General features: G+C 45.9%; 1 protein-coding gene across 3 annotated transcripts in view; it reads right to left on the bottom strand.

Moving 5' to 3' along the window:
* Positions 1-13,500, bottom strand: part of TYW1 (tRNA-yW synthesizing protein 1 homolog) — an 81,317-nt gene that overhangs the window by 57,673 nt on the left and 10,144 nt on the right. For all 3 annotated transcript variants that reach the window (XM_025142014.3, XM_046902437.1, XM_015295937.4), the window contains exon 8: positions 5,038-5,164. In XM_025142014.3, coding sequence (XP_024997782.3) covers positions 5,038-5,164 — 127 coding nt within the window. The remainder of the gene's footprint in view (positions 1-5,037; positions 5,165-13,500) is intronic.

The raw sequence follows: 13,500 nt of genomic DNA, 5'->3' as shown, positions 1-13,500 counted from the left end.
AGAAGCAGCTCCAGCAGGGCATGCCTTAGAGAAGCAACACCATGGGCACCAAAAGCATGGCAGCCCATCCCATTTTAATCAAACCCCAACAAAAATGCAAGTTCTTGGGATCTCCTCTCACCCAAGAGAAGATGGAGAAATGAGATGCCTGTTCCTTGCCGGGATAGTTTCATTAACTTCCACACTGGCTTTGCCACCCCAAGTGAACAGCTGTCTCCAATCCCAAAGGGGGCCTTTGTAGCTTGGCAAACATCCACCTGCATCCACTAGATCAGCCAGAAGAAAAAGAACAAGCCAATTATGGCCAGAAGTCCCCTTCCAACTGCTCCCAGATGCTGCACAGATAAAGACCTGCAAGACAAAGCTCACTCCAAAGTCCTGAACAGCAAAAGGATCCCTGTGTCTCTGGGATGCTGGGAACACAGCTCCACTAGGAGGAAAATCCTTTTCCTGGCTGAAAAGCAAGCAAAGCAAGAGACAACATGATGGGACTCCTGAACAGGGTGTCTCAAAGAAGAACTAGCCACATGTCCTGCACTGCATCAGCCAACAAGCCCAACTCCCTGGTGGGCCAGGGCAGCAGCTGCATCACTAGGATCTCAAGCTTTGAGGGGTCATACTCACCCACATCCTCCCAAAGGGGGTCTTCAGGTCCCTCCAGTGCTTTCTAGTTGGTTATTTGGAATTTCTTCTCCAAAAGAGTAGTGATGCAATGGCACAGACTGCCCAGGGTCACCATCCCCAGAGGTGATCCAGAACCACAGAGATGCGGCACTGAGGGACACGGTGGGGATGGGGTGGTGGTTGGACTTGGTGATCCTAGAAGTCTTTTCCAACCTTAATGATTCTATGATTCCTCACCTCTGCCTCACACCTCCAGCTCCCCTCACATCTTTGATCAGGATCAGCCAACATATACACAGACTGGAACTAAAGCATCAACTTCAGCAGAAACTGTCCTGCCAGGACAAAAGTTGTCTTCTGCATCACAACAGCCAGCCTGCACAGCCAGCCCTTTTTCTTAAGCAGACAGAACAAATAAACAGAACAAAGTTACCAGAGGCAAGATGCTGTTTGTGTTTTAACAAGTCTTTCAGTCATTCTGAGCACAATCCTTTCTCTATGCATACATTCGTATGAAAATGGTGACTCTTTGCTTGATGAAAATGCTGTATTACAAAGCAACGAAAACAAATTCTATCCCTACCGGAATACAGCCTTAATCTCTTCCATCTTAATGGATTTAATTTCAAAGACCAATACTCTCCATATATTAGGAAAGATCAGTGCACTTCAAACATGAAGGAACTTATGCTCCCATTCCTCTAGTACATATAGGTAACTCCAGCTCCCATGACCACGCACACATGAAGAACCAGGCTCACAAGGCTGAGCTCTGACCATCCACCCTGCTACTGATAAGCAGCACCAGCAAATCAGCATTGCCCTCAGCTCACCACCAAGCTCTCAGCAGCTTCCACACCATGAGACTTCAGCATCCTCTGGCTCCCGGATTCTTCCCCCCTCAACTGTGCATACTCCATTTATTTACACGGACTTGAAGGAAGTACAAGAAAATTTAGCAGGCTTAACTTTGCCTGGTTTCGGGCATTACATTTACTCTTATCAGAGGTATTCACAAAAGAATAACTTTGTATTTTGCAAACTAATGTTTAAATCTTCCCGTGACCAGCAATTAAAGTCTCCAGTTCATTTCAGGGACTACACCAGTGCTATCAATCCCTGACCCAGCTGTGAGCTGCTAGTGCCACCTGGAGTTTCAGAGCTCCATGTAAACGATACTGAATCCCAGCACTGCGTGCCAACATCTCAGCGCACAGCCTGCAAAACAAACCCCCAGCAGCACCAATCTCTGGGCAATGACTCTGCAGCAGATCTCACTCCCAACGCCAGCATGCGGAGCTCAGCACAGCCAGCCAAGCTGAGGCAATGAGGGAAAAAAAAAATAATCAGTGAGAACGGGCAGCAAAAGCCACCGACTACTTTGAAAGCTAATCTCGAGCAAGGTCAGTAAGCACTCGAAAAGCCCAGTCCTCAAGGTTCTTCTGAAGTCAGCTCCTGATTTGCAAAACATGCTGGAAAAAAACAGAGATCAAAGCTTATCTTTGTATCAAACAGCAAGTCAAAGCAGGACAGAAGTGGTTACTGAAGTATTTCAAACTACTTCAGACACAAGCTCTCCCCTAAACAGCACTTGCCTTTGGACACGAGTAAAACAGAGATATTATGGACACCCTGGTGCTAAATTCGAGGCACATTTAAACAGTAAAGACAACAACCCAGCTGCAGCTTGGGGAAAGAGCATGATTTCTTCAATGCCAGCGGGGTCAGCCTTTGGGTAACATGAATCCAATCCTGTTGTGTTATTGCCTACCACAAAACTACAAGCAGAGCCGTATTTAGAAAAGAAAGAAGCAAGAAGCTACTGAGTATGAGCTACTGAGAAGAAATATACCGATTTCAGCCTAGCAAGGATTGTTTCATGAATCTACGATCCACTGCAGAAAGCAAATGAGAACATCAGTTAGGCTGCACCTACTAATCACCACAGGAAACACTCGCATGAAAGGTTTGCTTCTATTTTCAGTTCATTTCATGACATTTACCTAAACAGACGAAGCAGCAGGAGCACACTGCCAGCCTCTCTCCAGCTAGACTTGTTACTGCGGGTACTAAGTGGCTCGTGCTGTATTTGTATTTTATGCAAGACTGAACAGTGATGGGAAGGAAATCAGCATCTTCTTGCAGCACAGGAGCTGTGACTTCCCACTGGCTATGACTTCCAAAGCAGCAGCTGTTACAGAGGACCTTTATAAAGGTATTTGCAAGCGGGCAGCCACAAGAGCCTCCAGCTACACAGTCCAATACTTCAGGTTATATTTAGCACTGGCTTTGAATTCCAGCTCAGATAAAACTATTGTTCCAGCAATATTCAGTTTACCTACAGGCAGTACGCTAAATTTGTCTGAAGGTGATTAAAAATAAGAGTGTTATGGGGGGCTGAGGAGATGCTGCTCAAAGGCAAACTCCTGTTACACAGCCACAGTTCAAAAGAACAGCTTTCTTGTGAATCACCACCACTGTTTTTGCTTTCTCTTGGGCTAATTATGCCCTATGGGATAATGCTGAAGAGACACTGAACCTATACCCAAAGCAACCAGTTGCTACATAAATTAGGTGATCTGACTGCGTCACACTTGTTATTTTCACGGGGATGGTGCTGAGGGAAGGAGCGAGTTTTATTTCTTACAGCCTCATAAGGCTGTCCTGGTGTGTTTTATCTGCAAGAAACAGCTATGACACGAAAAGAGGAGAAAGGCAGATTCTTTTCTTCACCACTGAGCAACTGTTAAGCAATGATGCGAGGAGAGGAAGAAAGGAAAGGAGGGAGGCATTCACAAAGGTGGTAGCAGCTGAAATTACACACGCAATAGTTTTCAAGTCTTTTAAACTGCAGGTTTAGGTAAGTAGACCCCCATGCAGCACAACCTCTGCTGGCACCACCCTGGATGCCAAAGGAAGGCAGAAATACGTACTTACAAAATAGAACTCATGTGACCAATGAATTCCTGTGCCCGGAATAACAGATCTGAGTTATCTGGAGAACTTGCCTTTGTGTCAGGAAGTTACAGCAGGAACGCAGCTTTCCCTCCAGCACTATTTTTTACAACAACCACTTTTTTTACAGCATTAAACCACAACATTTCATTCACCCCCCAAAACTGAAACCATGATGCCTGGGTGACGCCCTCTGAATAACAAAGAGTCAACTGAGCACTGCACCCCGAGAAGAGCAGTGGGCAGGGCAGCTGCTGAGAACCATGCACTCATACCCAACAGGTCAGTGCCACAGCACCCACACATCCCCACCAGGACTCCTCTGTCCTGATAGAGAAGCTGAGGTGCTGAGGGAGCTCAGCACAACCTTGCCCTGCAGGCTCTCAGAACAGGTGCCCACCATTCCTAGCAGCCATGCCTCCAACCCTGCCAGCCAGGCTCACCTGTCCTCCCAGCAGCCCTGCAGGCAGAATGATTGGCCTTCCCGACCACACAGTGAAAACAATGCACAAATGGAGGCCTGCAACGCTCCTCAAGTTGCTCTGCAGCACACTGCACCTGCCAACACACTGCAGCCTTTGGCTCCTGCAGCCCTGCACTGGCTCTGACCAGCAGTGATGCAGCTATGGGCATGAAGATGAGGCAAAGTCACTGCCACCACTTGCTGAGCCCCATTTTAAAGAGGCTTTTGCTGGGTTCTGTCATTCGGCCTGCAGATTTAAAGAGCAGCTCTTTATTTTATTAGTTAATGAGAATAAAAAATGTGCAAATATGCCAGACACTTGACGGGCAGAACAGCACTAGTCACGTACAGATGCTCAGGCTAAAGAACAACTGAGATCCTGGGGAGCACAGGGGAGCTCACATTGCCCTCCACTGCCCTTCTCCCAGCTTTACTCACAGCTGACAGCCCTGCAGTTCAAAACCCTCAGCCTGCTCCTCTCGTGCTTGCCCTTACTTTCAGAAAAATGCATCAGTTCATCAACGCTGTTCTCTGCAGCTCATTGATTGAATCACTGAGCAGACTGCTAGTTTCACAGATTTTCTTTCCTAGAAAAGAAGTTTCAGTACTAAAAAAAGTTTGAAGTTTAAATAAAAGCAGACGACCAAAATGCAAGACAGAGGCAAAGCTGATCTCTAAACATCCTCTAAGAAGCCTACCCTCAGGGAGCTAGAGACACGCAGGTCTATCTTATCCCTCAAGCTGACAGCAGAAGTATTACATGGTGCGATCTCAACACGTCAGCGTGCATCATGCTGAGATGCGTTGCATAGCTTTAGATTCCTCCCCTGGAACAATGAAGCAGACAGCCCTAGCCTAAGCTATTCCGGTAGGCTCTAACCAGGGGCAGGACTGGCAGTTCCATCAGCAGCTTTCTCCAACAGAAGCAGTCTCACTTGCTCCGTTACAAGCCCACCACCAAGCCTGGTCCAGCACTCAGGCTCACAGAACCTCACCTTGCTTTGTGAGCGCATCCCTCAGGGCTGCAGTTATCATTTCTCTCCTTTCACCCGCCTCCTTCCTCCCAGAGGTCTCTCCAAGCAAGCTCATTCCAGCATCTCCATCCTCCAGCTCACGTTCTCTCTGTTTGAAGACAGGGAATTACACTTAGATTCAAACTCGTTTTATTCTGGGGGCAGATGAGGGAAGAAAGACATCACTACAATGATTTAGACAGTCCTAGGAGCTATGCTCCCTACAAGTCATGCCAAAGGACAGCCAAGAGCACCACCAAAATTTGGTGATCAAAGACCCTGCAAGAAAAGGCTGCTCCCCCTGAGAGTCAACTCCAGACAATGAGCTGCTGCAGCCCACACGTCTGGCTTCCAACAGATGCACCTTTATAAACATGCTTAAGCTCCTGGAGTTTACTTAAAAGAAAGAAAACAGCAGCAATACTGGAATACCATGTATTAGCATAAGTTAAAGGAGAAACAAACAAACAGCACGTAAGAAAAGCGTGAATCTGCCGCTATGTAAGTGTCACTTCTGAGACTCTATGGGTATTTATTGCTTTATGTCTGCACAAAGAAGCATGAAAGTGGAAATAATTACTTTGATATTTCATGCAACTTGTAATCTGTCAGTTCTTTATGGCTTTTTTTGAAGTATTAGAGAAGTTATGGATAAACAACAAAGACCAGCAGAGGACATTCTGTTTCCACAAAACAGGCTATTCAACATCCAAGTCTCTTTCGTGCCAAAGTCATCAAGAAGTTCATGCAAACGCTCCCATGCTTCCAGTTTGAGTTTACCCACCATTAGCATCACTAATGAAAGCAGTGCTCTTCGCTTCCCCAGCTGTGTTCTTTGCACATAGAAAGCATCCCAGCCCCATCACTAACCCACATCCCCTAGCACCACAACCACATGTCCCATAAACACCTCCAGGGATGGGACTCCTCCTCTTCCCAGGGCAGCTCTGTTGCAACACACAACCACCCCGTCCATAAGGAAGCTCTCCCTAACGCTCAGTGTAAGCCTTCCTGCTGCAGCTCCAGGCTGCCTCCTCCCACCCTCACTTGTAGTCCCAAAGACGACTCTGCAGCCTCCATTTGGGCAGCCATAGAGAGCAATGAGGTCTTCTCTCAGTCTCCTTTTCTCCAGACTCAACAACCCCAAGATGCTTCACTGGTAAAATATTAATATTGCTAGAAAAGCCTCATGCATAAGGAAGGAAGGAGATAAAATCCTCAGCTATTAATTCTTAAACAAAGAGCTTCTCCCACATCATTTAATCCAGAACTAGGCACAGCCATCCATTTACAAAGGAAGGGCACTGTGTCAGCACAGATTCATTAGCTATCCAAAGAAAAACACCAGGCAGGATTTCTGAACAGATGCATCCTGGCATATCTACTCCCCAATCTCATGCCAGGTTAATTCCCCCAGAAGAACTCAATATGCATTATGTAGCACATCATAATATTAAAAATGCAGCCATTCACTTAACTACAAATAAGATACCCTATCCAAGGCAGCCTTCAGGGAAAGTCCTCCTGAATTAAAGGGTTGCATTTCTACCTGCCTGTCGTGCTGCTACTGCAACAGCAGAGAAAAGAACTTAAACATGAAAAAACAAACAAATAAAATTGCCTTGCCGGTGAGGCAGAGGCATTTATTTCAATGATCATCTTCCCCTCAGAGATGCTGTTAATATATTTCTTTCCCTTTCATCCTGATGCGAAAGGCTGTAAACAAAACAATCACCTGTTTTCCTCTGATCCTCAGTACCTGACTGGCTATGCCTGGCAGGCGACGGGCTTTGGGCGTTCACACCCCAGTGAGTTTTACTTATTTGCTTAATAAACCTTTCATATCTATCATTTAGGGATCGAAAGCAGAGAACCAAGTTAAATCTGCGCAGAGCAAACTTCTCCAGTTGCGGTGATTTAGCAGAAAGCCCTGTAGTAAATCTAAAGCAAGTTACTATCTTTCCCTAACAAATCAAGCAAGCGGTGACACGAGCCAGCTCCTCGTGTCCTTGAAATACCTCTCTGCCAGGAAACTGCAATCACACCGCCCTGCACTCACACAGCGCCCACAGTGAGGAAGAAGGAGGAATCAATCCCAGTTTCTGGGAGACTCACAGCCCAGCGCAGCTCCTGCAGCTCCGTGTGCCCAGCAGGACGTGCCCTGCCCTCCGCAGGACGTATCTGAGTTCTCACTGCATTTCCCATTTTATTGCATCAAATGCTTTTCCAACTAGGATTGCGGGCAGGAAGAAAGCAGGGAAAAAAAAAGGCAAATTGCATCAACTCCATGCAAAAGAAGTCTTCCCCGGGCTAAATTACGTTAGCGTTTTTAGCCTCACTGCTCTATTCATGTGCCAGAGCTGAAAACAACACATTCCCTGAAAAGCTTTTACTCCGGGAAGGAAAACAGCCAGAATACAGCTCAATTCTGACTGAGCTTGTTTCCTACTTAACCCCCCCCTGGGCAAACACAAGGCAACCCCAGCCTTGTCCTGACTTACTGCATCATCCATCAGGGCCTCCACCATCTCCTAACGAGTGAAAGGTGCACACATTAAGAAAACAGTAATACATCAGGGGCTGCAGACAAGAGAAATGGAGCTAAAGCTAAGGGAGAAACGTTGGCAAGGTTATCGGGAAGAGACAGCCTGGCAGCAGTAGTACGACTTGCTCAGGGGAATGGTTAAATGAAGTATTAAAGTTCATGAGTTCCATGAATGAAGAGCTGAAATCCCAAGCAAGCAGAGCTCTGGTGACAAGGGAGCAGTTGGAACACAGACAGATTTCCCTTTGCACAGTCCCAGCCATTGGGGCACTGCAGTTTTCCTGGCAGAGCAGCCTTCCTATGAGACCAAAACCCATGCAGAAGGACCAGCACAAGGTGTCAGCTTGCACTAACGCTCTGAAGAGGAGCAGAGCAGGACTGCCACTCCAGGTTCAAAGTGCTGACTGTTGTAACCAACCAGCTGAACTGCAGTTTGCTCAGCCCGTGGACTAAGGATATCTAGCTGCTGTCAGTCATCACTAAAAACTGCCCTGAGCATTCCTAAGAGAGCACAGAAATGGGTATTAGGAACTCGGATTGAGTAATCAGTGAACCAGCAAGCACCCTAACAGCACGGAAACCTTATTAAGAATAGCTGCTGGTGTCTCTATAATCACAGGTTACATACCCACTGCATACATCACTGCCCACTTAGGCATGTGAGGCTGAACTGAAGCAAAAAAAAGCAGACAGGAGGAAAGCAGAACATGACAGCTGAGGAGCAGGGAGCTCAGCAATTCATTCCTCTGCCCTGGATTGAAACAGGAAGAGGTGTGATCAAAATCATGGTATGGATTTTTGGGAAGAGTCCCTAAAACAGACAAACCCCAAAGAAGCGCCGATGCATACAGAACAAAAACCTGAGGAGAGAATAGAAACCTCCGTGAATCTTCAGTGAAGAACCAGAAAGAAGTTTCCATCTGTGTCTGCCTTACTGTGTAATGCCACAAGGTCCCCTGTGCCATTCCAAGCAGCAGGCACTGCTCAGAATGCTATTCCAACAGCCCTGCAAGCTCAGACCCCATTGACGCCCATTTTCTTGTAGGCTCAGCATCAGAATCTTCAAGGACAACGCTTCCCAGAATGTATGCACATAGGCAGGGCTGCGGAAGGGATTTGGGGATTGCTTCACAGAGCTGTAATATCACTGCTGTGCTGTAGGGAAGGCTTTTTACAAGCTGTAGTTAAACCAAGTCTCCGTTTCACACGCTGCTTTATGGTTCTGTCGACATTTGTTGGAGTTGGGAAGCTTCAGTGGACACACCATAAAAACGACTGATTTTCAAAGCAAACAAGGATCAAAACTAAAAGAAACGTGTCTGCCTCCCCCCAAAAGTGAGTAGTTTATATTTGAAAACCGGGACGTATATTCACATTTTTATTCCTTTCTGCTGCGCCACAAGAATCAAAACGAAAACCAAGGAAACAAGATTTAACAAGCGTCCTGAAACACCCAGCAAGGTTTTCAGCTGTAGCCCATTTTGCTTTCTCACGCAGAACAGAGTACATACTTCCATACAATCACCAAGACTGGAAAAGACCTCCAAGGCCATCTAGTCCAACCTCCGTCTACCACCAACACCTCCCCACTACACCACATCCCTTAGCGTCCCTTGGCATAGTCTGCATACTTCTTTTTAATGGCTCTGTAGAAGACTTCCCTGTTCCACTTCTTTCTTTTCCTTCCGGTTCAGGACTAAGGAAAGAACATTTCATGTCAACACCCATCTTTCAAGCAGCCAAGACACTACACGCTTCCCTTAGTGAGAGCCCCAGGCACAGCTCCCATCCTGGATTGCTCTTCTCAAGAAGGTCACTTGGCCCAAGACTGCATGCGAGCCTGCGATCAGCTAACTGGAGAGCAGCAAGGAAAGGTCCTATTTGCACTTCTGCAATAGAGACCATATGCAAGTCTTCCAAGCACTCAATTAACAGCTCTGGCCTGTAATCTGTTCAGTGATTTGCATTAGCCAGCTTTTCGGGACTACAAGATCAAAGGACACAAGATTATTGTAATTATAATCTTATAAAGAATACTCGATTAAACCGAAAAGGAAATTGCTTGATTTCCACCATAATTAATCTTCGTTAACTCTAAGAAAATATAAACCTGACACACAAAGCCCTGCTCAGCATCCTTCATGAGCAAAGTCCCACTTTCCAAAGTTAGGAGTGCTTTGGCACTCCATCCCCAATCACAGTGACAGCTGGGTTAGAACAACCCTCCACACACAGATATTTGCCAACACAAATACAGACCCAGGCTGCCCACTCCGGAGCCATAGCAGCTCTGCCCATGCCGGTAGCCAAAAGGATGAAGCTTTCCCCATGCAAAAGCTTAACCATGCTATTAGCAGAAAAATCCACAGCATGGTTTGGCACACACCAAAGCAGTCTGTGCACACCGGGGGGTTCATCTAGCAGAACACAGATGCACACACAGGACCTAACACCTTACTCAAACACATTCCTTTGGCAGCAGATGCTGTGCTCCAAGCCATCCTTGTGCTTGTCACTCCTTGGATACAGCAGCAGCATCAACAAACCTCCTGCCCGCTTCTTACCATCAGCGGATAATCATTCTGTGCATTGATTTGTGGACTTCAGCTGTGTTATTTGTCTGGCAAGAACCTCAGAAAACGCACAAGAAAGAAATACCTCGAGAAACACAGCAAAAAGTCTGTGGGAAATGGTAAGCAGATGGGCTGGGCTGCTGCAGGCAAAGCCTGATCACCTCCAGCAATAAACGGAGAACAGAAAAGGCTGCAAATAAAGAGGAAGTTCAATACTCAGGGGGACTTCAAACTTCCAGCCTGTTTTATATCTTTATGTCAAACAGCTTTGCCTCACTACCCATTTATTGACTAATTTATAACAGACGAAAGAGCAGCAAGGGGTATGGGATCTACCAACCAGCGTAGAAATAAGGCTCTTTATTCACAGATCTCAAAGCTCTCTACAGAGGCTCATCAGGGAAAGACAGCATTACACCGCATGCCAAAGACTGCCCAGGCAGAGGTAACCTTTACAGCATCTTTCCTCCCTTTTCCACCAGGATTTACAAGGTAAAGTCAAGCCTCAAAATCTCTTTTGTTTGTCTAACATGAAGAATTACAATATATTAAGATACAAAGAAGAAAGACTGAAACACAGGAAGTGGATAAGGTGAAATGTCCCTGGGACAGATTTCAGGGCTAGAAGTAGCCCCTCAGCAATTAAATGCTAGTTATTAAAACTCATTTCTAAACCTAGGATCACTCTGAATTCCAAGCCAGCGTAGCAGAGGTCAAAATCTGGCCCAGAGACAGAGCTGGTGAATATAAGAGCACATTTTTCCCCCTCTATGAATCCCTCACCCATTAAAAGTTAGAAAAACTTTCTGGAGAGCTCTGAAGGCACACACAATTTTTAACCATTTCTACACCTGACAGTTCAGCAGTCTGCCTTTTCCAGCACAGGCAGAACACAGCTACCAGCTCCTGCATGCTCTAGAAGCACCTGCTTGTAACGAAGTCGCATGCAATGCTTTCTGTAAACCCATCAGGAAGCCTTAAAACTTACTGCCCCACGTCAAGCCCAGCTTCAACCAACGTCAGCAGAAGTTTCCTCTCCCACAGAGGACTCTTGGGATGCACCAAGCAAGGCATTCACAACCCCAGTGGTGGTGAATAGCTCACATTAGGATGACTTCTTTGGAAGAGGAGCCAAAGGGGACCAAGAAACCTCCCTCGTGGCCAACAGATACAGCACCAAAACAGACTCTCTGGGACATACTTTCTTCCCTATAAAGTCAACCCGAGCCTTGTTCTCACACCCTCCCCCCTCCTTTGTATTTATGCTCAAAATGTGACTATCAGCATCATTACGCTTTGGTTTAGAAAACAGGAACATTCATCACCGAACTGTGCCAACAAAACATGCCCATTTGATTACCTCCCAGCCCATCCAAAAAAATTAGATTATTATTATTATTCCTCATGCTGCAGTTTATAAATATGAAGGTTAATAAAGCCATTTCATTCCCTGGGAATGAGTCTAGATTGATCTGCCTTTCTACTTTATCACCATCTCCCAGCTGTGGGAGATAATCTACATTAAGAAATGGTGTCCCTGTGATTAATCGCAGTCTTGCAGGCCACAAACATACCCATTAGATTTCACATTGCACTGATAAGTATATTTCAGGGGTGCATCGACAACTTTGGAGGACAGTACCACAACTACACAGAAGTCCATTTGTTAGTGAGTCCAACAAGAACCACTGCCTTCTGCTGCCGCACAAAAGCGCCCTGTAGAACAGGCCCAGACTTCCAACGTAAAAAAACAGCCTGGAATAAATAGACGCAGAAGAAATCCAGGAGTTAACCCCACCTATGTGTGCAGCCACCAACCCAGGATCATTGTGCCCCTGGGAAATACAGCTGCTGAGCTTCCAGCAATGGACCGACCTCCCAACCTTCTTGGACCGTGGCTGGACCACTTCTGGACTGTCATGCCCAAGCACTTCCCTTTACAAAACTGTAGGTGCCTTCTGAACTGAGCCAGGTTTGAGTTCAGGTCAGAAGCCCACTAAGCATCACCTGCAACCATTTCTTGTGGTATCAAGGTCCAAAAAGTGAAATACTTAGAAAAACGTGCTGCATTCCAGCAGCTATTAAACAGTCATTATGTGATAGTAAATGATTCGATAAAGAGTGGAATTTCCCTCCATACTAAATCATCGTTTTATACATTTGAATGATTTCCCTTTGATACCTCCTTGGATACCTTTGGGCACAGTGTACAGACAGTAAGTAGCACCTTGAACCTTGTGTCTTCATTTCCCAACTCCAAAATCCATCTCTTCTCCGAGGCATATTGTGCAACAGCCACAACTATACGGAGAAGATGGGTTCTGCCATTCAGCTCATAACTCCTGGATCCATCTAAGCTGATCCAAACAAATGCAAAAACCCAGTACTTGTCTCAGACCCTTGGGCTACGCTGTAAAATGCGATGAAGCTGCAATACACAAGAATACTACAGCTATCAACACATACACACACAAAGCAAGCTGAAAAACAATTCTGCCTGGGTCTCTATCCAAGTAACAGGAAATGAACACAGTATTAAATTAAGATCACCCACAGAGATTTGAGGAAGTATTATTTAGCTGTACTTGCCGCTACAGCCCCACTTTGCTATCCCATAATAGCAGGTCAATGAGCTACGACTGTTCATTCATCTCGTCTGCTAGTGATCCTCACAAGTGGCAACAAGCCTGCAAAGTCCAAAAGATGGATCCTAAAACATTCCAAAAGATTAACTCTGTTGGAGTAGGAGGTTCTGCCTCACACATCTCCCATATGCAGAGGAGTTAATACACAACACTGGAATCCAAAAAAAGCCACACTGGAAATTGCTAGGAGTATTTCAAATCCCAGTCACTCTGCATATGAAGTGTGATGCAATCCTGGAATACCTACATTTGAACTCACTCCTACACGGGTAATGCAGATACAGAAACCCGGAGCACTTGCCTTTAGAGACAAAGATTACTGCAGCAACAGATGACATCAGTGTAAAGGGAAAGAATGTCAGAATGATTTCACACTGCTCAGCATTCTGAGAAAGAATAAGTGACCAAAAGGGACAACACAACTCAACTGAAAAAAGGAGCCTCTCATTGCACAAATTCATAGCTACTATAGTGAGGGTAACTTAAGAAAGCCAGAAATGCACTGCATTTGAACAACTGTATCTCCCAGCCTGGGAGCAAAAGTGCCCCATCGCAATGAATTGCTTCCACAGACAGAGATCATCTCGCTCCTTCTTATCAAGTCTTCAGCATTTATTTTCATTAGAGTAAATAACTGCACCTGTGGGATCCTTTTACAATTCAAGTGTTCACATAAACCTGT

The sequence above is a fragment of the Gallus gallus genome, chromosome 19 (assembly GCF_016699485.2).
Source record: "Gallus gallus isolate bGalGal1 chromosome 19, bGalGal1.mat.broiler.GRCg7b, whole genome shotgun sequence".
Classification (NCBI taxonomy): domain Eukaryota; kingdom Metazoa; phylum Chordata; class Aves; order Galliformes; family Phasianidae; genus Gallus; species Gallus gallus.
This window is presented reverse-complemented; position numbering and strand designations above follow the sequence as displayed.